The following is a 25,009-nucleotide window of genomic DNA, read 5'->3' as shown; positions in this document are numbered from 1 at the left end:
AGTGATCCTAGACTTTGTCATCAAACCTAAAAATCCATTGGATCCTTTCAGGCAAAATCCTACAAGATAATGTCAATAACAAAAGAAGAATGAAATGAAAAATAATATATCTAATGTTAGCAAGGTAACTACATTTTTTCCTGTGTGCAGTTTACGTCTGTGTGCTTGCAGATGTTTTCAAAAGTGGAGATCTCTGTTTTTTTCAGGAGGCACATTAATTAATTAATTATTAATTATTAATTGAATTTTTTAGGTTTTTGTATAAAAAGTGAGGCTAGGGATTGTCGCTTGAAGCATCTTCTTCTGCCGGCCACTGCAAACTCCAATTAATATCCGTGACAAGCCCCTCTCGAGCTGTCTGTTTTTACAGGAAGTGCGTAAGCAACGAGCATTTCTAACTTGTTACTGCTCACCTCTACTCACTCAGTCCTGATCTAAAATGAACTCCAGTTTATCAGGGTCACAGATCTGGACTGAATCTGTGCACCTTCATCCTCTCAGCTTCCTCTGTTTCTCCATTAGAACTCTCTCCTCCATCAGTTTCCCTTTTTCTTACTTGGTCACATCAAAGCTAAAGGACAGCAGCAAGGGCACAGCAGGGGATCACTAAGGCTAGCTATCTTACCCACACACACACACACACACACACACACACACACACACACTCTTACAGTATTAATTATGACTGCCAGGCAGCCACACACACACACACACATTTCATAGTTATCCTCCTAGGGGTCTACATGCTGCATGTTCTGCCCTGCCCTGTGATGTTTATTCCACCAGTGACATCCTATTAGAAGAATTAGCCCACCGTAGTGCCTCCAGAATACCAAGAAGGTGCTCTTGGAGGGGGAAGAGACGCTATGTGAGGGTCCTAGGAGGAAGATGACTGTAGGCTTTCATTCAGACTAGACTCTTGCCTAAAGGAGGCTTTTACAAGTAGCCATCCTTCTGTCTGATGGATCTGAAGAGGGTATGATTCATCCGTAAAACAGTGTTTTTGACCTGTTCTCACTGCGCCGCTGTCTGGGTCATGCAGTAGTTAGTAATGGAAGCCAAAATTGGCCTTTTAGATACCATTCACTCAAAAGCCCTGTTACTTTTGGTTTTTTCAGCCACCACTTTTTGGGGAAAACGAGCAGTGCAAACTGGGTAAATTAAGGCATCTCTGTCCTAATTCCATAATCACATTACTGCTCCTGATCAAACAGATTGCCGTATACAAGCATATTTAAGGCTTATTAGGAGTAGCAGAATACAAAGTAAAAGATGAGTAAAATTCGACGCACAAATCCCACCTGCTTGTCCTGATTGGCATTTGTCCTGATCGATATCACTTCATTTTAGTTGTATCAAGGGGATTGCAGATGTTGTGTGGTTTAAGGGTATAGAGTGTTTTCACAGCATGTCGTCAAACCAGAGGTCAGCCATGTTGGAAGTACTGAACCGAAGCAATGCATCCAAACTCGAAATTTTTCAAATAGGGCCATGTTTACCATGTTCACAAGAAGAGTTCATATGAATGCCCCCTCTTGTGATATTAACCGGACATTTTCTAAAAGCTCCATGTTTCTGTACATGACATTCCAATGTAGTAATTATGGGTTCACAAATTTCATTTGAAAGCAGTTGTTGTTCAGAATGTTCAATTTTGGTCAACCAAATATTAACTTGTAAGAATAATAAGCTAGTTTCTCATTAATTGACTTCTTTTAGAAATTATAGTTTTAATTGAGGCGCTGCAATGAATCGATTATTAAATGAATCGTCAGCTATTCTGATAATCGTTTTATCAGTTTGAGTTATTTTTTTTTTTATTAAAATAAAGTAAAAACTCTTTGATTCAGCTTCTTAAATGTGAATATTTTCTGGTTTCTTTACTCCTCTATGACAGTAAGCTGAATATCTTTGGGTTGCTGGCAAAACAAGGCATTTGAGGACGTCATCTTGACATTTGACAAAACAACTAATTGAGAAAATAATCTGCAGATTAATCGATAATGAAAATAGTCGTTAGTTGCCACCCTATATATGTGTTTATGATAAAAGTTTTACTACTAAACTATTAGACTGAAAATTCTGAAAGTCTTAAATGTTTAGTTAAATGTGGAAAATGTAAATATCAGTTGACCACCTACCTCGACTTTCCCGGTACACATGCTGTCGATGAGCTGATACTGAGCCTCTGTCACCACTCGCACTCCACGAAACCTTTATAACATTTAAGGTCTTCAGCGGTTTGAGGGCTTGGCAAACAAACAAGGTAGTTCACTATGTCAGGACAGGAAATAGAAGCCAAAATTGCCTGGTCGTCATCCCAAGACAAAGGAGCCAGCTCGTATGGATCCTCACCACCTATTAACCTTAGTTTCTCAAAATGTCAGGCCCTTTCCTGCTGACCAAGTGCTTCTCTGTAAGTTTCAGCTTCCACGTTTTACTGAACTTTTCCGTTGTTGGATATCCTAAAGTCAGCTCAAGCTGAATATTTAGCGTGTAAATCATTCTGTGGTTTACATCCCGGTGTCTCCAATACGGCCATGCATCCACTTTACTATGTCACTTTGTGATATGTCTGGACTTTAGACAAGTCATTGCAGAGGTGGTACGTTTGTGCAGGAATTTACCTCTTTCTCTTAACAAGAAAACATAATGAGTAGTATACATGGCTTATAAAGTCTTAATTTAATGCTGTGGGCTGTGCTGTTAATGAAAAAATGTTCTGAGGATGATTTTTATGTCATTTACACTATTTATAATCATGTGTGCTTAGGTCTGTAATGTTTTTCGACCTAATGACTGCATGTAAGACTAGCCGTGCTGAAGGGTAAAGTTACTTAATTATTTCTCCCAGGCAACAGTAAGTAAAAAATAATGTGTAATTTATTTCATTTTTGCACTAATGACTCCAGCTCTGTCAGATGTTAACAGGATACATTTTCTTTCCTCGGGCTCTAAATGTTGCTGTTCTTTCTGACTGGTAAACTGCTTGATTAGGTAATATCATTGATTGCCTAAAGAGGCCACTCGTTCAGTCTTAATTAATCATGTAAACAGCAAAGTGGGTGGCAAAGCAGTTCGATTCAAATAAGGAACGTCTTTTGCGGGGATTTAATGAGTTTGTTGTCTCCTCTGCCTAATCCTTTCATCGTTCTCCCTGTCCGCCCTCTGTCTCGCTCGGCAGGAGTTCTCCTTTTCTCAGGTGTGGGCCAGTAACCAGCGTCCCCTGCAGTGTGCCTTCTCTTTGGAGCGATACAGCCACTCCTCGTCTCAGCTCTCCTGCAAGATCAGCGTCCGACAGGTCAAAGGCGAGGAACAGATACTACAGGTCTATACGTCTGTGGTGGAGGTGAGCAGCACTCAGACAGCGTGTGCTCGCTGCGTGGGCAGTCATGCAGCGTGTTAATAGGTTCTTTTATTACACTGAATAACTCTTGATTTGATTTAAGAGCTTGCTTAATGAGCCTCTCTGGGAGCTTTTCATATATAGATTGCAAATTGTCTTGATAAGTCCTCGTCCTTGTCTTCATATTGAGTTTTTAAGCCGCAGTATCAAGAGCACCCTCACACCGCTTTGCTTTTTCTTTTTTTTTTCTCAGAACGAAAAGGGAGTGGTTCCTTTTTTCACTCAGTCAGACTGCACCATCACCTCTCAGACAGGGTCAAGGGCCTTTAAAATCCCCCTGTCCATCCGTCAGCGGATCAGCGCCACCTTTGACACCGCTAATGCCAAGGGGAAGGACTGGCAGCTCTTGGCTCAAAAGCTCCACATTGACAGGTATGAGTTATAACCGTCTGAAACCTCCATTGATTTTCATTTTTTATTACAGGCGGTTGTTTGCTGAGTCCATGGGTAATACTTCATAATAACCACCACTTCATAATAAACATAATAACCACCATTAATTAAGCAATATTTCACAAGAGGGTGCTTTACCAGCAAGTGCCTCAGTCCTGACTGTAACACTGCTAATAATGATGTTAAAGCTCATCCTCTAGTGTCATATTGCAATTATACCACATTTACCAAAAAAACAAAAGATATAATCAGAGTGTATTCATACTGGGGGGCAATTTGCTCTCAAAGTAAAAGCAGGTACCTCCAAGCAGGCCACGGTGACGTCTCGCCGACAGCAGCCAAGCAGTGAGAAACCCCCCTGTTGTGATACTTAGCTCATGTCTGTGCAGGACAGCAGGGAGAAAGACTTTTTTTTTAAGTTAATGTTTTTGGGCTTTTCTTGCCTTTATTTGATAGGACAGCTGAAGGGTAGACAGGAAAGGCGGGTGAAGAGAGAGGGGATGACACGCAGCAAAGGGCCACGGGCAGGAGTCGAACCAGCAGCCACTGCAGAGGACTGACAGTCTCCATACACGGGGCGGACGCTCTACCAACTGAGCTAAACAGCCGCCCCGAGAAAGACATTTCTAAAAGTGTTTGTGACTGTGTGTTCAGCTCTCAGATCTTTAGAAGCTAATCTCTGCAGCTTTAAGTTCAGTTCCTCTCCCGTGCCGCTGTTTTTACGTTCAGGTATCTGCTTGAGCCGCATAGAAGTTGTGTTAAATTACGACCTAGCAACAGAGATGAGCTCTTGTCCCTGTAGATGTCCCAAATTGAATAAATACCACACATACAATCACAAAACTGCTTTGTTAGCTTAATCTTGCTGCAAATATGATATTCGCTGAAAAAAAATAATCATGGACTTCTGCTGCATAGACATTGAGGGCGAGAAGTCTCCAGCGTTCCACACTCAACTGTTTGGCTGTTTGAGTACAGCATCGCAGTGCACTAAATGTCAATGTGAATGCACTTACGCAATCAAAACACAAGTGTAAGCACAGAAGTATGCAAACTGAGACACACCGACGGACTCACCGGCACAGCTGATAGAGGATGCTGATACTGAGCGTCTGTGTGAACCTAACATTTCCAATAACTCCAGAGCTCTGTAAAGTCCAAGGGAAAAAGTTTATTGAATAAAATCATTTTCAAAATTCACAACATGTTTTTATCTAATGAAATATTCCACTTCAAACACGGCAGCTTGGCCAGACTGTGATGTCAGCTTTGCACATGCAGAACTCTGTGGTCAAGTTACCAACAATAAATATGCAACGTCTCGGTAAACTTTCACTTTCACATGTACTTGGGTAAGTTTAGTCAAAAAAAACTACTTCCGTAGGTATAAGAAACAAAGCTACTTGGAAACGATCATGCTTTTGGTTAAAATACATTTCCTACGTAAACTCTCGTCAATAATGTAACAGACAATGTAACATATGTAAGGTATTGTAATTATCAGTTGCAACTTTATAGTAGCATCCAAAAATGTTTAAAGACAGTTTACAAACTAATTATTAACCATTAACAAAGTTTTTTCCTAAAAGTTTGGTAATCATTAACAGATATTTAAAGGAGCAATTTGTAACATATTTACAGTACTAAATCATAAAATGACAATACGTCATCAGAGATCAAGAAACATGCACAAGTTGAAATAACGGCCTCTCCTACAACAGCGCTACAGCTAGCAAGTTTCTATTCTGGTCCAGACAACTGCTTTTGTTTGCCTGTTTCATAGAGTCTGACAGGCAGAGAAACAACAACTGATAATTACAAACGACTGATCAACTTACAGTGCAGGGCCTGTTTGTCACGTTTTTGTCCCTGCAGCGTGCAGGTAACATGCCTGAGCTTCTTCAAGTCTGGGGAGTAGGTGGCGGGGGGAAACAACTCGCTTCAATCATAGATCGTATATTAAATAGGGATTAAACCTTTTTAATATACCGTCTATGACTCCAACTGACTATTTGGACTGATGTACTTGTCGCTAGGGTTTTACATATTGCTCTTTTAATATATGCTCTTACAGTCTCTTACATATTGCTCCCTTAATATAGTATGTAGAATATTACAGTGTGTGCAACAATAAAATGTTAGTTTGCTCATTGAATCATAATTTCATTTTGATAGTCTCTTCTCAGCTATGGTACAATGTATGAATTTATAAAGTAGTTATTTTATATCACATGAACATTATAAAATAACATAAATTGTAGTTTTACTGATAATTAGGAAACATAATGAATTGTCATTTTATTGTTTGTTAACCATAACATAACTGTTAACTTAAGTCTAATTTAACACCCAATATCTAACTTCTACCACTAGTTGTCTCTCTTGCATTAAAACATTAGCAAAAAATGTATTTTGAAGTATCATGGGATGGCGGGAGTTATTGTCTTCATTGATAAACAACCACAGTAGCTGATGAAATGACGATGATGAGGATGATGACGATAATCAATAGACTAATGAGCTATCATAGGTATCCTGTAGTTTCCCAGAAGTTATAGCAACTAGCAACAACGGCTAGCAGAAAACACTGTTACCTTAAATAAAGGATAGATTTCTCTGCGTTTGTTGCCATTGCTGAAAAATTTAAGATAATGTCATTACACTGTTCAACAAAATATATAACACACCGAGCATTTTTAGACATCCTAATGCAGAAATGTTACATATCCTTGCTTTAACATGTATTAATGATGCTTATTATAAATTGCTACCCATTTATGTGTTACGTAAACTCAAATATACAAATCATCTGTTGCGTGTAGTTGTTATTACAGAGTAATAACTAAAAAGCAGGAATGCTGCATGTTCTGGTCTCTCCGCTGTGTAAACGCTGCCCTGCTTTGAATACTATTTTTAATCTGGAATTTAGGCACCGTGTCAGCCCTAATCTTCCATCACCAAGCTGCCTTCAGTAACACGCCACACTGCTGATTTCATTATAGATCGAGAAACACATGCACGGAGGGAGAGAGAGGAGAGAGAGATGTAAGGGCCAACTTTAGCACAGTCAGAATTACTGGAGAGAAGATGCCGCGTTCTGCAGAAATCTGAAGGAAGGTCTCAGACAGCTGACAGGCCAGCCTCTGGCGAGAGAATGTGTTCATGTTAGCACTCTTCATTAGCAGCATCTCTGCATGTGTTCTCTCCCTCAACCCCTGCTAAACTCTCCAGAGGTTGCGCCAGGTCAGTGTTTGCGTAGGCTGCAGAGGATTTGAGTTGTTTGGTATGGGCTGATCTCTATTTGTGCTTCAGTGGAGAAGTCAATAATCAAGTGCTTATAGCCATGAAGAATCTGTGCAGTCAGCTCCATCAAGAGAAAAAGTACTGGAAGTGAGCATTCTCTCTCTTTCTTGCCAGTTGGAGAAACATGAGAGGGAAAAGTTAACTAAGAAACTGTGACAGAAACTATGTGATTAAGGAATTTCACTTAAACCGAGGCTGAAAACAAACATCTGTGACTGAGCAACGGGAAAGGATTTAAGAGTTTTTTCAGCCCAGTCGAACACACCAAGAAGCATGTAATGGGAATGTCTCTACCTAGTTAAGCTGATTTTTGTAATTATTTCCCTGAATGTATGGGAACAACATCAAAGAGGGATAGAAAGAAGAGAGGGGAGAAGGCAACAAAGGAAATCCCATTGTAATCAAACAGTGCACTCTGTTGGATATGTGTTAGAACAACAGCAGGGGAGAGAGAGATCTGCTTGTTTTCTATATAGTGAACCATGTGTTCATACCACAGACTGGAACATACAAACATGGAGCAGTGTAATTTTTTTTAATAGTATTTTTTGTGTATAGTGAGTGAGCTGGTAATGCAAGATACTATATTTCAAAAAAAGGTAAAATATCTTCTATGTAAATAAGACCATGAGAAGACTTGAACGGACATCCACAAATTTTACACATTAAGTTCAGTTTGCTTACTGTAAGCCCCTTAATTTATTGCATTTAAGAGATTTTACCTTGCCAGCGCCGTAGAACAAAGTCTGTGTGAGCCCATGCATGAGAACAGGTCATTGTCTGGAGGGCACAACAGATTTGGCTGCTGAATACAAAGATTCAACAATTACTTTCTTTTTTCCAGTTCAGTGCCACACTAAACTCCTATATCAGCCTTCATGACTGTGTTTTACCAGTTGCAGAGCATGCAGGGAAAGTGAGCTGTATGTTTTATCCTCTTATTGTAATGCACACTGACTGAAAAAGAAAATAACTGCTTGACTTCTGAATCTCAGTAGACTGATGATTTCATTCATCGACTTTCATGGGCAGCCCCACTTGCCTGTATATTGCTTTTTTATTTATCACTTAGAGATTTCCACACTGTCAGAGAAAGCAAAAATGTCCAGGTCACAGTTCAGACAAAACAAAAGGGCGTTCATTCGAGTATTTCCCAACGTGTGAGAACACATCAGACCACCACCTGCTGTGTGATACATGTGTGAAGGGCAGATATGAACAATGTCACAACCTGATTCTCGAGACAGTTCATATGTCATAACTGCTTTTCATCTTTGTTGCTTTTCTGTATGGAAATAATAACCTTGACTATGTCATAGTGATGTTTTCAGAGTTGTCTCTAATTGGGCTTGCGACTTAAAACAGCCGACATGACAAACTGGAGGTGTGAAGTTTGAAAGAAGTGCACATTTAGGAGGCAGGAAAGTTTACGTCCAAAATTCATTAAGAGAATGTGATTTTTTTTGGAATGTTTGAAACCCAAGTATAAAAGTAATATCATGTGAAGCAACCTGTAATGTTTCCAGGGAAATATTACTGCATGAAAGCACTGGACACCACACAGGCTTACATATCCCACAATGCATTGCAGCAGTGACGACAACAACAACATAGCAAACAATTGACCTTTACTAAGTCCATTTTCTCCTTTCCTGTTTCCTGTTCCTACAGATTGAGATAGATTAGCTTGCTAGTTAGCTATTTTTTACATTAGCTTTCAGCTGTGATTAGCTTGCTAATGATTGGTATAGATTTGTTAGCTAGTTAGCTAGCATTTTGCTACAGAGTCAAACACAAACTAGCTATCTATCTATTGATGTAGATTAGCCAGCTAGTTAAGTGGTGTTTTACTAACTTTAGCCAACCTAAGACATGAACATATATGTCGCTTTTATGGGTCCCCCAGTATCATCTTTTAACCATCTGCAAAATTTGGTTTTCTTTTCAACATAGACAAGTAATCACAATAATCATGTTTGCAAAAATGCAACAATGTCTAACAGCAGTTTCGTTAGGACAGGGACATTGCAGACAGTGACCAAGGCAGCAGTAATGCTTCATTTTAAAATGTGACAAAGGTTGGTTTTGAGCTTGAGAACAAAAGCTGCATCACAACCTGGAGATGTGGAGTTTGAAATAAGCATTTAAGAGGCAGGAAAAGTGTAATGAAAAAGTTGCAAAATGAGAAATGTTGGCTTCAGTGAAAGTGCAATACTGAATCACTGGAGTAGCCCTTTAAAATGTCTTTGGCATTGGCCTTATCATTATCAGTGCAGGACAATCACTTCATTACTGTACCACTATTAACTGGCTCTCTCATTCGTTCTCACCAATTACTCCTTGTGATATACTCTAATATAATATTCTGTTTCATGGCCCTGTAGGAACCTGTCCTACTTTGCATGTCAGGAGAGCCCGTCATCAGTGATTCTGAGTCTGTGGGAAGTCCAGCACCAGGACTCGGGGGACCTGGACTCTCTGGCCAGTGCCCTTGAGGAAATCAGCAAGGTCCAGTCCCCCAGGACCGCCACCACTCTTGGCAGCAGCAGAGAAGAGCGGGACTCAGAATTCGCTAAACTTGGGTAGGTCAGGTCAGGTACACGGCAGATCAAAATAATGATGAACCTTTACTGCATGAACACTGATGATCAGGTGTACTAGGAGGAGGACACGTAAAGAGGACAGCAGGGAAACTCAGTTTTGGACTGTTACTAAAGGAACACCTCTGCTAAACCAAATAGCACATACAGACAGATGGAAATCAAGGAGCAACATGACAGAGAATGAAATGAGTGGGGAACAAATGTAGAAGGACTGAAGTATTTGTGTTGTTGAGAGGCACCAAGAAAACATTTTAGAAAGGGATATAAGTATCCCACACCCATCTTTGATTGAGAAATGTCAACTTCTGACACCTCTGGATTCGATAACCTCCATCAAGGATTATGAATATCTGTGTGAAGAGGACTCTCCGCCCTAGGATGGAGTGTGTTTTAGACAGACTGCCAATCAGGCTGGAGCTGTGACCTTCCCGGGATCGGATGTGCTGGCACTTGCCCTCAAACAGTCCGCTGGGCTGTCAAAATGTTTGGTGTAATGTCATTATGTTGTCATTCATTTTTAAGATGCTTCTTTTTCTTTTCTGCGCCGTGTTTCTGCTGGAGATAGATGAGAAAACAGAAAGTAACAAATATTGGATATTAGTTTTGTTAGAACTTCTTGTCCGTACGATGTGGCCAGTGACTGTACTGATGACGTCCACATGCTATGTGTAAGGATGTATAGGAGATGACTTTGTAAAAGCTGTGACAGTGCTAAATTGGCATGGATCATTTTAAGAAACACACACATGTAAAACATTCTCAACCTTTACAAGCAGAACAAACTGTCAGGTTGCAGAAAATTAGGGCAGGTTCACACCAGCCTTGTTTAATCTGGTTTAACCAAACCCTGGAGTGCGACTCAGGCTGCAGCTGAAGGGTGTGAATATGTATAAGAGCTGACTTTATAAAAGGCTTTGACAGTCCTGTTTTGGCATGGATCACATGGACACCAGTCATTTTAAGAACCACCCACATGCAGACATTTTCAACCCATCAGGCTGAACACCTTGTCAAAGCAAAGGTTGCAGAAGATGATAGTTTGCACCCTTGTGTGATGAAATGCACCTGGTGCACCTTATCCCCTAATGTCTCATGATCAACTTCTGGTTGTTTTGGAAGAAAATTAGCACAGGTTCACACAAGGCTTGTCCAGTTGAACCGAAGTCTCTCTCTCTCTCTCTCAGACCTCTGTCAAGTGGTCTCTGGAGCGTTTCATTTCTCGTGTTAACACCACTCCAACAAATCATAGACGTGTACCATCATATTTGTCATTTCATTGGTCCTGTTTAGTGACTGATGAACTAGAAGTATGTTCGCCACCAAAAAGTGTGAAATGCCCACATTATTAAATTATTGTACCCACTTGAGATGAACCCTTTCTGGTTCCTGGCAGTACCTTTCCACTTGGAACCTGTTCAGAGATTTCTACCTAGAACGAAATATAGAGGGGTGTATCTAGAACCATCTGTGAAAGATTCCACTCAGAACCTACTATTAGAGATTCTACAGAGAACCCTTCTATGGTGTAAAGGTTCCACACAGAACCCTATCTGGTTGTTCTATCCGAAATCTCTCCACCTTCTAAGGGTGCTAACAAGAACACACTTAGGGGGTTCTACTGAGAGCCTTTTCATATATCTGTAAGCCACCTAGGGGGTTGTACCAAGAACCTTTTTATATTGCAAGAGTTTCATCTAGAACCCACCTGGGGAATTCTAATGAGATCCCTTTCATATTCCAAGAGTTTCTGTGTAGAATCTACACAGGGAGTTCTACTGATAACCTTTGTACAGAACAGAGAACCCTTGACAAAAAAGTTCTTCAACAGTCCTTGAAGAACTCATTCTTTGGATGAAAATGATTCTTACCCTTAGGCTTACAAAGAACCTTTGATGAACACCTTCTTCAAAAACAGGTTCTACGGAAACAAATGGTTCTGGGTAGAACCTCAGCCCAACATCAACAGAACCTGATGGTGCTCCAAGATGATATCCAGATAGAATGTGGGCCATTTTTTTGTCTTTTCATCCGTCGATTGTATGACCCATAATCAAAAGACATTTCCAGCACATGACTTGTGTTTACAATTTCTGGACCATTTGAGTTTTGCCTCTGTAAACACAAACCAGACGAGGTGGAAAACTGAAACAATTTATCATTCCTGCAGTGGTTCTATTCAGGAACTGGACTTTTAGGTGTGAACCCGCCCTTAATGTCTATGATAAATGACTTCATACCAGGCAGACAGCTGGAACATTACATAGACTGCAAATTCTTTTTTTCCTGGTTAAATGATGCATACTTTGAAGACCCTCTGGGACTTTTCTCTGGATTTTTGGATTTAAATTTTGACTTTTGATGTGTGGCATGATTGGAGCTGCCTTTTTTGGATCATCTGGATCATCACATACCTGGACATGATTATTTGGAGACAACTCTCACTTCCAGTCTACCGTCTTCTGTTCCCAGGCAGAGCCAGCATCCACTTGAACACAGATATCCTGATCAGGAAGATCCTTCATTCAGCTGCTCCACCTGCCGCTAAAGTTAATAAAGTGACTTTGTGTTGAACTCTGTGTTGGCTCTCTCTTTTCATCTACTTAATGAATTCAATTCTTGAAAGTCCTGGCAGCTCGCAGACTGTACAGTGGAAAAATCAGCTACAGTAATTCTTTAAAAAACTGTATTCGGCAAAGAGATGAAACAGAGACCCATACAAAGTCCAACTTTGAAAAAGATATAAAAGAACTAAGTAAACACTCCTATAAGTATGGGAGGCAGGTCATGGCTAATTTAACATGCTGATGTTGCATTGTGCAGCTGTTATAACAAGTGACTACAGGTAATTACTCATTAAAACTATTGAAGGGAGGCCTTGTGACTTATGTGTGAAAGAGGCTTCTTTTCAACATGCCTGACAGTCTATTAGTACGAACCCTTAGCTTCTAATTAAATTAGTGATCCATTAAAAAAAGATTTAGATGTCCAAACCTTTAGATGGAGAACAAATGCTCAAAGAAATCCCGGGTTCTCACATGCAGAGTTACGCAGCAGTGGCCCCAAAATATTAAAAATTTTGAATTTTAAACCTTTGAAATGGTTTAAATGGATTATTTGATGTAGGACTGTATCAAGTTCTTATCATTAGTCAGCGTATTAGCTGCAGTATTGTTCGTGTCAGCACGCCCCCAGTTAGGAGAAGCAGAGAGGAGTATCAGCATGGAAGCTGAGCAAAAGGTATTTTAGCCATAAGGGTCTAGCTAAAAAATATCAATGGGTTCAAGTGTGTGCTATATTTAGAATATTTTCACTTTACACACTATCAGCCTTTTCTGACAGTATACTGCCATAATATTAACTAAATATTGCTCTCTCCGAAACCAACCAAACTCCATTAGCAAAATTACTAACTTTACCTTGCAGAATATGGGAGTTGCTAGTCTACTGCTACCTCAATCTCTTTGTTTTTCTGTGTTAATTTTTTGATTCTGTTGTTTTAAAATTATAGTTCTGATTCACTAAAGTCCCACAATAACACAAACAAACTAACAGATAGAGGCAGCAGTAGTTCAGCAACTCCTGTGCTCTTGGAGGTAAAATTACTGATTTTGCCTATGGAGTTTGGTTGGTTTTGAGAGAATGTTTTTTTTAAGTGGCTAAAATGCCTTTTACCACTGACCCAGTCCACAGCAGTCCATTGTTTGGCTTCCAACTTGATGTCCCTCTCTGCTTCTCTTAACTGGGGGCGTGCAGACTGGCATTTACTGTTGGTAATACAGTGTCTACTGATAAGTACCACATACAACCCCACTTCAAATCACTATCCCTTGAACCATCTTAGAGTTACCAAGGCCAGGTGAAACAATGCTGTTATCATTCTTCCTCAGAAGTACTTTTAGATGAGACGATCAATACCACTCATATATTTACTGTAAATATGAAACTACAGCTGGTAGTTTAGCTTAGCATAAAGACTGGAAACTGGGGAAAATAGCTAGCCTGCTTCAGTCCAAAGGAAATAAACTCCACCTAACAGCAGCTCTAAAGCACACTAATTTACATTTGGCATCTTGTTTATTTAATTCATACAAAAACTGCAGTTTTACACAGGGTTATGTGTGGGACTATTTCTTGCCAAGGTGCATTGACTTGTCTCTGTTTCAAGGCTTTATGCCAAGCTAAGTTAAGCAGACAGATCTGAGACGTGTATCGATCTTATCTTCTAACTTTCAGCAAGAAAATGAGCTAATTTAAAGCTAATTAACTAAGACATTCATAATTCCAGCTGCAAAGGAGGATGTAGATTCAAGTGTGCTCATGCTGGCTCTACTGTGGAAAAGTAAATTCCTGTTGATGTGTGTATTCATAGAAATATCCTGAGACATCTAACCACAGAGATATGTATTTCATTCGATAGTTGGAGCTCCTGAAGGTCTGTTTTCAGTGAGCCATGACCGCCAAAATAATCAGACCTGTCGTTTATCAGCAAGCCTTTGTTATTCTATCTATATGGATCAAAGAACACCACATATAAAACAGAAAAAAACTCTGTATGGAGGGACTGATTCCCCACTATCAGCTGAAAAGGTCACTTTGTAAAAAGGTCAAAGCTTGGATCACATTTACACCGAAAGGAAAACTGACACATTCCCTCCAGTTGTTACATGCTGAGTTAGACCACTTATGCAGATATAAACCTCAACTAAGCATGTAAAATACAGAAAATAGCACAGTGAGGTTTCTATATTTTTTGTTTAAAATTACATTATGAAGTGGCGGAAGTAACCGGGGTTGAAACTAATAATTATGTTCATTGTCAAAAAAAACCTGTAGATTATTTTCCAAGTTAAGGAAGTGAAAGATGTCCATCACAGTATCCCAAAGCTTAAGCTAACACCATTGACTGTAAATAAAAATGGACAATGAGTTTCCATTTCCCCCCAGTGATTGAGATTCCATGTATGTATGTCAGTTTTTGACACATTAAAAAACATTTTGTTTTGTCCAAAGAACAGTTCAAAACCTAAAGATAGTTAAATATCATAGAGGATGAAGAAAACCAGCAAATATTCACCTGAGAATCTAGAACCAGGGAATTTTTGGTATTTTTGTTCGATTTTCTTTTGAGTCAAAAAGGCAATTCAAGATTATTGGGTATTATCACCATCCTGACTGAAGGCTTACTTATCATCAGGATAGCTGCTAAACAAGCTACATTCATAACATTCGTGCAATCTTTACTCTCAAAAGAGTCATTTTGGTCAAAAAAATCTCTCTGGAGCCTCAATTATTTAATTCTCTCTTTTTTTTTTTGGATTTGGAATCCAGAGGTAGCCGAGAGCGACTCTAGACTGCAAAATTTGGAGGAAAAGTCACAGAGCCATAGACACACATTTAGTTGACAAAATATTTTAAAAATTAAATTTTTATTCTGTGTATAGGCTACACATTTTTACAATTGAAGAATGTACATAATTTTAGGCCTACAACAATGATAAATGGATGTTAATAAAACAAAAAAGTTGTAATAATTTCCATTAATTTTTTTGTAAAACCAAAGGGGAGCCAATGGAGAGGGGTAAAAGAGCTACAGGTTGTGATCCCTCTTCAGTGTAATGTGGTTACCTTAGAATGAGTCCTCTATGTTTACTGAGGGCATGTATCTTCTTTCATAGTCGCCACCATGTTTCACCATCATATTTCTTGCCCAGGATGGGCAAACCAAACTTTTGTGGCCACTATAGGTTTTGCTTCATGCTTGGAAAAGGAGGGGAGTTGCTTGCAATCTGAAACCTTGCTGCTAAATGCCTCTAAATCCTACACGTTGGCACTTTAAAGCAGCAAGAAACGTGGTTTTCTCAATTTAGGAGTAGTTACTTCTATAAGCACTGAAATTACCAGGATTGGTGAGTCCCTGCTTCATCTAATGGACTAAAGGGAGCTGAAGGAGTAGAATACTGGTGTTTTCAGAGATTTCAAGTATAAACCCAAATAATATGGCCCCACTGTGAAGTTAGTGAGCCTCCAGATACATAGGAAATCCTCCTCAATAAAGGACACCAGCATGTATTTCTTACTCCCATACTGGGATCAGCAGCTTCTTTCCAATAACACAGGCTCCAACATTTCCTGGTAACTTCTACCCTGCTGACACCTGTGGGCGAACGTCTCCCACAGTGCCACCTGGAAGAGCGATCTAACCCATTCAGGGTCTGCTGCCTCCAGCAGAGCTGTAGTGTTGGCTAATGGTGCCAAACATTGCTTTTCTTGGGAAAGCATTATCACTGTAGTTGCTCTCAAAAGAGAAGAATCATCCGAGTTGAAAGACTGTCAGTTTCCTGAGCTATTACCCACAACATTTCCCACTGATGCGCCATCACTCCAAGAGCCGACTCCTTCAAAATCATGAGTTGACCTCTCTGCTGAGGCACAGAAAATGTCCTCCATCCTCCATGCAGCCCTATGTGGTGAACTCCAAACTTTTTTATTATATTTACACATGTAGCTGAGCTTAGGATGGGATCAGTTAGGTCACATTGGATCATACCAAATTTGATACAACAGTCCATTCCAGCTGTGTAGAGAAACATTTTAGAGCAGGCACTGGAGAAACAAAAAGCCAGCAAAATGCGTGAAGGGAGGACAGGAGTCAATGCAGAAAAAAGATGTTCCTGTTGGGATTTGGCCTGAATTAATGAGAAATGAAGCCAAAGATGGGATTTCTCTTGAAGAGAGCAGTTGGACAGGTGCTCAGTTACAACATCGACGTGTCACAAAACACAAATTTATTTAATCATTTTGACAATATGTTCAGATGTGGGGTGAAAGAGAGACGATAACGATTAGTGTGAAGGTATTTCTCAGTCTTATTCCCTCCAAACCAACCAGACTCCCAAGGCAAAAGCCGTGATTTTATCTTGCAGAGCATCGGATTTGCTCGATTTAAGTTTTGGTCCATAAAATTATAGAATTTTTGTGGAAACTGTCCATCATAGTTTCCCAAGGTCCAAGCTGACATTTTCAAATTTGGTCCAACCAAAACCTGAAGATAATTTAATATCATAGAAGATGAAGCTTGATTTTGAGTCAAATAGGCAATACAGGATTATTGTTATCACCATTCTGACTGTAGGCAAGCCTTAAAGGACCAGTGTGTAATGATTAGTGAGAAGGTATTTCTCCAGTCATATTTCAGTGGTCTGTGAAATCTGGTCAACAGGAAGATGTAATCTCAGCGCATTCAATGTTTCATGTAAAACGTCATAAATCTAAACTATAAAGGCTTTGTCCCGCCAACAAGAAGCTCCTAGGAATCGTAATGGGAGAAGTTCTTCATGCAAAATGAAAAATAAAGAAATTGCGCTTTATGCTGTAGCCTAACACGCAAGTACTTAGATGTCTTGATTATAGTTACAGTTCTGGTTACTCCAAAGTCCACAGTTCAATTGGATGGTTAACACCGACCGCTATGCCATTGTTTGACTATTAAGTCTTGATTTGTAAAGATCAACAGATCATTGGTTGTACGCCCTGACAACTGTCATTTACATTTTCAAATTCTTCTTTATGAAGGTGAAAGTCCATGTGGTATCAAATGTGATATAACAGATGATAAGGTCTGCTGCATTGTCTTGGAGGAGTTGTGTTTTTCTTCTGACATGCGCTGGACACAGCAAGAAGGCAGGGCTGGAGAGAAAAAAGAACTGGGAGATCAGTCAATTCTGCCTTTTTGATTTGATTATTAAAATCGAAAGCTCTGAGGGTACAAAGTGACAGCAGTCTATTATTTGCACATTGCAGGGGAAAATATGGTCTAAATGCAAACATTCAATCTTCTTCTTCAAAAAACAGCTCTCACTTCTGAACCAACATCTTTTCATCAGTGACCATAGTCGTTTTTTAAATGTATTTTCAGTGGAAATTAAAGAAAAATGGAAAAGAAGCGATATAGCCAAGGCACTATTATGCCACCACAACTCTCCAGAATACCTTCACGCCAATGAGCAGCATGCATTTTTTAAACATTAGGGTGGAAAGTATTTGATAAAGGTTTAACTTTCATATAATCAGTATTATACAACATTCCCTCATTTTAAATGATTTCCAGTCAGGGAAGGACACACATTGCTATGCAGATCTATAACAACAGTGACGACCTTATTATTCATGCAATCTTGTAAAGATTTTATGGTCACAGCTGGAGTGAAGATTACTTTAGACATAGGTTTTTTTGGCAGGAGACCTTGAAACGTAGTTGTTCTGCTGCCAGATCGTAGTCCAAAAACTTTTTTTTTTTCTGTTTCTAATGTGACCTTTCAAAATCTCACATACCTACCTTGAACTCGTGAGTGTTCTTACATTTATTGAGCATCACAGTCCAGAATTTCCTCTCTGTCTCTCTCACATACACACACGGACATTTATATGTACACGTGCAAAATTAAAAAGAAAACAGATTCGCTTTATACAGTAGTTACGTGTGTTGTGCATCACAAAAATCACAGTTTTCTAACTACACTTAACAAAAATATAAACACAACACTTTTGTTTTTGCTCCCATTTTTCATGAGTTGAAGTAAAGGATCTTAGACTTCATCTGAGCACACAAAAAGTTCATTCTGTTAAATTTTGTTCACAAATATGTTAATTTTCTGGTTTGTGAACACTTCTGCTTTGTCAAGACAATCCATCCACCTGACTGGTGTTGCTTATAGAGATGCTGATTAAACAGCACGATGACTGCACAGATGTGCCTTGAACTGATCACAAAAGATCAATGTGCCGATTGAGCTTGAAAAAAAATACATTTATTAGACACTTAACTATGGATATTTCACATAGGGCTACAGATTCCACATTTTTCCCCCAGAAGGACAAAGTACCCTGCTATTCTTACCCTGACCAATCACTCCTCACGCCTAAACCTAACCAACCCAACACTGAAGGCAACGACAGCTACGAAATCAGAGGCAGAGTAGGCATAGTTCAGTGCCTAATAAATCAATCACTCTAGGAACCTGCAGCGTAACTTCAACCAATCCCTAAGAACTTTGCACAAACTTGCAATTTTGTCCAATCACCACAGCTTTCCTGCAAATGTGACCAATCATCGTAGCTTCCTGCAAGTTCCAATCTTAGCAGCCCCTCACCCAAATGTCAGACATGTACGTCTCAGTGAATCAGCTCAGTGTTTTATTAAGTACTCTTTTTTTAACTTTGGTTTTTATTTATTTATTTTCTTACGGATACTGAAAGAAAGACAAAGTTTGTCTTTGTCATTGACATTTATCAATACTCTGACTTTTCTTCTTTGTGAAATCCCCCCCCCCCCCCAGGTGTATTTCTTGATTTACAAATAAAGTATATTTTGTTAGAATTTTAGTAATCCTGAGCCTTTTGGGTAAGGTTGAGGTGAGCAGGGTTTTGCAGTTTGTGGTTTTAGTCTCTCTGTAACAAGTTGCCTTTGATGTTTAATGAATAATTTAAAAAACTTTTTCAACTTTTTTCTTTTGTTTTCAGAGCCCAAAAACATCTCAACATGTATCACAATTTTTTAGAAAAGCTGCTGTGAAATCAGGGATATTAAAATCACAACAAAAAAAGTTTGCAAAAATCTGGAGGGACTGACAAATATCTCGTTTCATGAACAAACTACACGTTTTAGATTGGCTTTAACTGTGATCAGTCCAAGATGGACCTGTGCAATAATCACGCTGTTTAATCAGCATCTCCGTATGCCATCTGTCAGGTGGAGGGATTATCTTGGCAAAGCAGAAATGCTCACTAAAACACGCATTTTAACAAATTTGTGAACATTTGACGTGAAATAAGCCTTTTGTGTGCACAGAAGATTTCTGAGAGTTCAACTCATGAAAAATGGGAGCAAAAGCAAAAGTGTTGCTTTTATATTTTTTTGTTGAGTACTAATTGTGCCTCTCCATGTGGGTTTGGTGTCATCAGAGAGTCTGACCAGAATGTTTTTTTATTATATCAAAGAAACTAGTATGTTATATGCAAGCTGTATTGTTCATTGCCATGCACAGCGCCCACCTTGTATACACTGCAGAGGTGTTTCCTAAGAATACTGAAGCATTTAAACCTGCTATCTCCGATGCCAGGAACTTACAGCCACAATGAGCTGACTGAAAATGATTTGACCATCTGTCACCTGAGGATGCTCTGCGTATCTGTCAGTGTCCTTTGCATAAACGCGGTGACTCAGAGTGTATGTGTGCGTGCGTGAGTGAGTGAGTGAGTGCGCGATCGCGTGAGGGAAAGTTGTGTGTAACTTTTAAAAAGCTGTATTACGTGTCCTTGGAAAATCCAGCCTACAGTCGTGCTACTATTTCAGCTTATTCAGATGTGTGATGTAATGTGTTTTTCTCACGGCCTACTATCTTAAGATCTGCATTGCTATGGAGAAAATAGAAAACAATGCTAACTTAAGTCATCAGTTCATCAAACGTGGTGAAAGTTTCATTCAAAACTTTATTACTTTCTTTTGTTTTGGTTGTTGTTTCTATTTCTCTGCTTTTTCTTTCCAGGACGGAAACTACTGCCTTTTAAATCCTCTTCTCATATCACTCTATTTATCAAATGAAACTGCTGGAAATGTTAAATAATTATTATTTTTATTCTTCAGATGGTTATGTATACAGTGTAATGCATTTATGTATGTTTGATTTGAAATATCTCAATACATTCTCTGTACTCAAGATTTTATTTCTGTGCTATATGAATGTTTATGTTAAGAAGCTGAAAAGTGTGACAGTCATACTGCTTATCACTGGTGATGTTCCCTTAGAGGCCAAGTTCTTTTCTTTTTCTTTTCTCTTTCAAAGATTTGCAATTTATTTTGAAACTGTATATACTGTATTGTGTTGAAATAAATATGCAGTGAAAGCATAGGATTCACTGTTTATCTGTGGTTCATAAATCTTACTCTCCTTTCAGATTATTTTTTTGTCTTTTTTAAGTCTCAACTCTGCTTGGTTTTCAGTGACTACTCTTCCCTCAACATGTAAATCCTCACAGGAGGGCTCACAGTTTCATAAATCTCCATCCTGACGCTTTCAGTTGTTAAAGGGACAGTTCACTCCAAAATCAAAACCTGTATTGCTATAATTAGATTAGTTTGGTGTGAGCTGCAGAGTTTTGGAGATATCAGCGCTGGAGATGTCTGCCTTCTCTCCAATATAATGGAACTAGATGGCACTCAGCTTGCAGTGCTCAAAGTGCCTAAAAATATATCCAAAAAAAAATTTAAACTCAAGATAATGCACAGACCATGTGAGCAGTTTAATATAGGAACTATTTTCTTTCCACTACAACCATATCACTACACAGAATGAAGTGTGCATCTACTCACGGACGAGAGGCTCATTCCTCGTAATGATTTGCCTGGTGTCCTCCTGTCTGACTTGTAACCTCTTGTACATAAGTAGATGCACTTGTCCTTCCTAGGGCATCATCATTAAATTAAAATTAGTTGAATAGTTAAACTAGTGGAGGCTCTTCTGACCCCTTACAAAAGGTACAAAATGGTTGAGTCCTTCCCCCGCTAAGATTCACCTCTAAATGCAGCAAATCAAGCCGTGTGACCACTGATGCTGGAGCCCCAACACGCACTGTATGTCATATCTTTCCCAAAGAAAGGGAGATCATGGCACTAAATAAGAAAAGAAAGAAAGGGAAAAAAACAACTTTAGACTAATTTCTTTCAAAAGAAAAGTGAGCACAACTAACAGCTCATGAAGTGTCTACTAAAATTTATTTCAGTTACCTTTTTTACATTGTTTCACACATTTCAGATTTAAGCACATATAACCTGAACAGATTTTTATGACTTGTTTAGATGGTATGAACAGTTTGTTAAACATTTTTCTAATAATGCATGAGAGACAGAGGAAGGGCGGCTTACAGACTGCTTATGCATGGGGCCCTGACTTTTGTGTGACACCCCTGCTTCCTTCTGCACGCCGATACAGTTGGCAGGTGTAGTTCAGTAGAAAAAAAATAGTTCCTGAATGAAACTGCCTACAACAAGGCCTGTGTATTATCTTGAGTATCCAGGCCATTGATTTCCGGAAAGAGACATTTCTGTTGAGTTTTTCAAATGTCTGTGGTGTTTTGTTTTTTTTGGCACTTTGAACATTACATGCAGAGTGCAATCTCATCCCATTATATTCGAGGGAAGGCAGACATCTTTGGCTGATATCTCCAAAACTCTGCAGCTCACACCAAAACAATCTAGATGGATAAATAACACCACAGGTAAGAGGAATCTGGGAACGAACCTTTAAATGTTTGAGACATTTATCAACAGAGAAATATGAGTCTACAACTCTCTGAGGCTGTACTTTGGCACAATACTAAATAATACCGCAAATCTATGAGCATATAAATAAATAGTAGTGCAGAAACAGGAAGACCAAATCGCAGCAAAGGTATTAAATTATATAAACTATCATATTTGAGAACCTAACATCATTAGAAAATAACACAGACTCAATACAAAGGAAATCTAGCAATAAAAAAACACCATACCAGATGGGACAAGTGCTCTGGATCATGTAGCACTAAATCACATACATTCTTGTTATGAGGATGTTTTATAAAAGTGTCAAATAACACCTCTAAATAAGGTTTCTCAAGTCTTGAAATCTAATTAATAGATAGACAGGATATCCTGCACTGAAAAGCATTTCATTAAGTTAATGAGGTTCAAACAGAATACACATCATGCAAATGTATTCATCATGAATTTAAATTACCTTACATGTATGTGGATAATAAGGTTGAAATTGCTGTTTAATGTACCAGACTAATTATATCAAATTATATACTGTCTTTAAAATAAAGAATATTGGAGTAAAAAAAACACACTTCCTTGCTGTAATATGAACTACTGATAATTTGTTATGTTTTGTTTTAATAATCAGTGTGTAATGATTTAGCTAATGCTCAATCAGACCTTTTATTTTTGCACCAAACGACTTTAAATAATAGTAATATCAATGTTTTGTTATAAAAGCACTTGCTGTATAACTTATAAAATAAAAATAAATGATTCCATTATTTGTATATGTATTGATTTATTGATCTTTAAAGGGACAATATACGTTAATCAACATTCAAACGGATGTAAATGCACCGGAGTTAGCTAAAGTAGGCTGGTTTTCATCAATAGACCCTTTGCTAGATGTTGTTAGGTACCCTAGAATGATTTTAAAAAAAACACAATATCTACAATTCTTATTATTAAACAAAAAAATATCCAGAAGCACAAAAAGAAAATAGATTCAACTGAGAATAAAATATGGACAAAATATTACAAAAATGTACAATATGTTATTTAAATGAAAGAGCTGTGCAGCAATGTGCAGAACATGAGGAGATGTTAGAGTGATGGGGCTGCCCTGAACAGTTAGGGGCTCGATGCCTTGCTCAAGGGCACCTGGTGAAGTGGCACCTCTCGATCTGCCAGTCCTCACTTCATACTGTAGTCCACCCTCCAGCTCCTAAGCCATGTCCTAACAGACTGAGCTACTGTCGCCCCGAGATTCAATTAAAATTCCTCTGCAGGTCCCTCTGTGCAGCTCAGAGTGGTGGTTTAACTAAACCAGCGAGCAGTGTGTGCACTGTGTCCACGACGAGGATGATAAGATGTGACATTGTACATTTACTTATGCAACTCCACTTCTACTCCACTCCATCTCACAGGCAAATATTGTTTTTTTTGCTGCACTACATTATCTGAAAGTTTTAGCGATTAGTTACTTTTCAGATTACAATTTGTCACACCCTTCCTGCCAAGTGAAAACCATGTATCTCCAAATTTGGTAGTTTTGGATGTGAATGCTTCAGATAAACTGAGGGATGAAATGATCTTTTATGGGGTGGGAAAATTCTCCCACTTCTTAGGCTAAATAAACTTTTTTTAAAAACCCTCTTGGATTCACTGGAAAATACATCATCACAAAGCTAAACACTGGGCTGTTTTTCTGACACTATGAAGATTGACTTTTTAGAGATACATAGTTATCACATACATGATGATTTTATAGAACATGATGAATCTCTGTAAATTAAAATAACCAGCAGCTTGTTTCCCCCCCCGACCCCTCCTCTCCAGACCTGAGGAAGCTCAGGCAGACTGCAGAAAAACTACAGGAGTGCAGGCTGAGCACAATATCAAGAATTGACAATAATAAGCAGCGACGAGTCCTACACTGAACGTCGATCAGCTGTTTATGACTGTCAGTTGTCTGTCGATATTAAGTTAAGCCTGTTACCTTGACAACAAAAGCCCGCTGCTTTGAAAATACACACTCTGGAGTTTGAGTTCAGTGGCTGTCAGCCTCACTGCCGCCAGACTCCTTTAACAAATTGGTCAGTTTCGCTGTAATAAACATCTGCTCCTTTTACAAGATTATTAATGTTTTGTTACAAATCATTAACAAACATTTGGTCATTTGGCGAACATTTGATATTCATTTTAACCTTAATTTACATGAATTGAGCAAACAAAAAGTTATTCTGGCACGGAAAAGACATTCCAAGGGGTGACACTGCGGCTGGAGCGTTAGAGACACATTTCCTCCTTAATCTAGCAACATCATATGAAATAGTAAAACACTGACAGGGACCATTTTACTGCACAATGAGTACTTTGACTTCAAATAAATTGAAGTAAGTTTATGAATGCAGGACTTTTCTTTTCTTTTCGGCTCCCTTACATAATAATACATTTACTTATTTTAGCAATAAAAAGTATAAATGTCAGTATTTATGTTGCTGATCCTATCCCTGGTATTTTCTTGGTATTCAACTGAACCCAAATTTTATGGTATCATCCACTAATACTTAATCACCCTAATACATAAGTAAAGGACCTGAATACTTCTTCCACCGCTGGTGCAGTGTGATGCATTAGATTCAGCACAATATCAGTCAGATAGTTCACCGGTATGTTAAATAATTGCTTGATATTTATCTGTCATCATTAAACATCTATTAACAATACAAAATATGAGGACAGAAACATTTCATGTAACTCAAAAAAACACTTAACAATTAAACTCCAGTCCAGTCCAAACAGCAGAGGGCGCTGCATGCTTTCTTCTTGTTAAAGATTATCTTGTCTAGGCATGTCTTGACTTTCTGTGTGCGCATGTGCACACACATGCGACTGTAGGTTGTTTCCATGACATGAGGCAATCTCACAGACTTGCATGTGTGCCCCCTTCACTGTGTGGGTAGGGTCTAGTCGGGTCTGGCACTCAGCAGCCAGCTACACCCTGTC

General features: G+C 38.8%; 1 protein-coding gene across 1 annotated transcript in view; it reads left to right on the top strand.

Moving 5' to 3' along the window:
• LOC146308507 (netrin receptor UNC5D-like) overlaps positions 1 to 10,411 on the top strand; it is a 254,613-nt gene extending 244,202 nt beyond the window's left edge. The window contains exons 16-18 of the mRNA XM_084745856.1: positions 3,185 to 3,349; positions 3,600 to 3,778; positions 9,487 to 10,411. Coding sequence (XP_084601982.1) covers positions 3,185 to 3,349; positions 3,600 to 3,778; positions 9,487 to 9,688 — 546 coding nt within the window. The 3' untranslated portion in view covers positions 9,689 to 10,411. The remainder of the gene's footprint in view (positions 1 to 3,184; positions 3,350 to 3,599; positions 3,779 to 9,486) is intronic.
• The last annotated feature ends 14,598 nt before the right edge of the window (positions 10,412 to 25,009 follow it).

Source organism: Lutjanus erythropterus, chromosome 20 (genome assembly GCF_056507025.1).
Source record: "Lutjanus erythropterus isolate fLutEry1 chromosome 20, fLutEry1.hap2, whole genome shotgun sequence".
NCBI classification, from domain to species: domain Eukaryota; kingdom Metazoa; phylum Chordata; class Actinopteri; order Lutjaniformes; family Lutjanidae; genus Lutjanus; species Lutjanus erythropterus.
Note: the sequence above shows the minus strand (reverse complement) of the source record. Positions and strands in the feature narration are given on the sequence as shown.